The 1,455-nt window shown below is 48.9% G+C and overlaps 1 protein-coding gene across 1 annotated transcript; it reads right to left on the bottom strand.

Annotated features, from left to right (window-relative positions):
- Nucleotides 1–262: 262 nt before the first annotated feature.
- On the bottom strand, nt 263–980 carry LOC100018688 (cytochrome b5 type B-like; the record flags this gene model as incomplete). Its single annotated transcript, XM_056824312.1, has 1 exon — nt 263–980. A coding segment is annotated over one exon (354 nt), but the record flags the coding sequence as incomplete, so codon positions are not given.
- Nucleotides 981–1,455: the final 475 nt, after the last annotated feature.

Raw genomic sequence — 1,455 nt, 5'->3', positions numbered from 1 at the left:
CTTAAAAATTTGGAGTTTGCTTAAAAGTAGCTACCCGATATATTAGGGGGAAAAAGAATAAACATTCTCATCCTCAAAACAGGTATTTTTCTGCACTTCTTTTGAGAATGCTTACTCCCAAGTTCAAAGTAGAGGCAGTCTTTTTTTTTTAACTTAAAGACATTTTTAAAAGTTTTGTTTTGTTTTCTCTAAAAGCACAGATTTGTTTTACATATACACACTCAAATCACTTCTCCATTACTTTGGACTGGTCAACAGAAAATGATGGAGAATGAAGAGTTATTTACCAAACCTCAAGAAATAAAGAGGGGCTAGAGAAAAGGAAGCTGAAGTACACGGTGCTTCTCCATCGAGGGAGTAAGGCATAGCAAGTGCTCAGAAGGCAAAGCTGGTCCTAGTTGAGAGATGGATTAGTCCATTTTGACTTGGGAGGATGGAATCACACTGGAAGGATCCAAAGGTGGGGGAGGGGTGCGGCGTCCCAGCCGCGCCGCCTACAAGTTCTCTTTCACACGTTCTTCCTGCCTTCCGAGGTTATGTGATAGCTGGGGGTTTGGAGGAGAGGGGAAGGTTAGAGGTCTGGACACCTCCGGGGTACCTGCAGCCTGTGCGCGTTAAATGTGAGACTAGGGTGAGACAGCCATGCGGTCGCTTGGGTGGATCTCGCCGATGCAGAACTGCCCTAGCATCTCCCGGGCATCAGAGGAGTGTCCCGCGCCCTCGAAGCCCTCTGTCCCGTCCCGACCGGCCTGCTCCATCAGGACCTTCTCCCCCCCGGGGTGCTCGACCAGGAAGCTGGTGACATCGTAAACCCGCCCGTGGATCACCAGCCACAGGTCCTTCGCCGAGTTGTGCTTAGCCACTTCCTCCAGCCGGAAGTAGGTGACCCCAGTCTCCATCTCTTTCTTCGACACGCTGCCGCTCCAGCCCTTGGCGGACAGTGAAATCAGAGCCACCCTCTTCCCGTGGTGAGTCCGACTTCAGGCTTCCCCCTCTAGGACCTTTTCAGCTTCAGTAAAGGACACCGCCTATTACATGGGAGGCCATTGTCAGCCTGGGGCGGGGCACTAGGTGGTGCAGTGGATAGAAACTGGCCTGGGAGACAGGAAGACTCCTCTTCCGGAGTTCAACTCTGACCTCAGACAAATTAGCTGTATGTCCTTGGGCTTGGGCAAGTCACTTAACCCTGTTTACCTTAGTTCCTCATCTCTAAGTATGTTAGAGAAGGAAATGGCAGACAACTCCAAAATCTATGCCCAGAAAACCCTAGATGGGGTCATAAAAAGTCTAAGCCAACAATAGTACCCTTCCAGTCACCCAGGATCAAAACTTGGATGTCATCCTCAACTCCACACTCTGTAACTCTCCATTTCCAATCTGTTGACAAGAGCTTTTGATATTAACTTTGTAATATCTCCTTAAATGACTCTTTTCCCTTTTGACATTGGTTCATGC

Source organism: Monodelphis domestica, chromosome 3, assembly GCF_027887165.1.
Source record: "Monodelphis domestica isolate mMonDom1 chromosome 3, mMonDom1.pri, whole genome shotgun sequence".
NCBI classification, from domain to species: domain Eukaryota; kingdom Metazoa; phylum Chordata; class Mammalia; order Didelphimorphia; family Didelphidae; genus Monodelphis; species Monodelphis domestica.
Note: the sequence above shows the minus strand (reverse complement) of the source record. Positions and strands in the feature narration are given on the sequence as shown.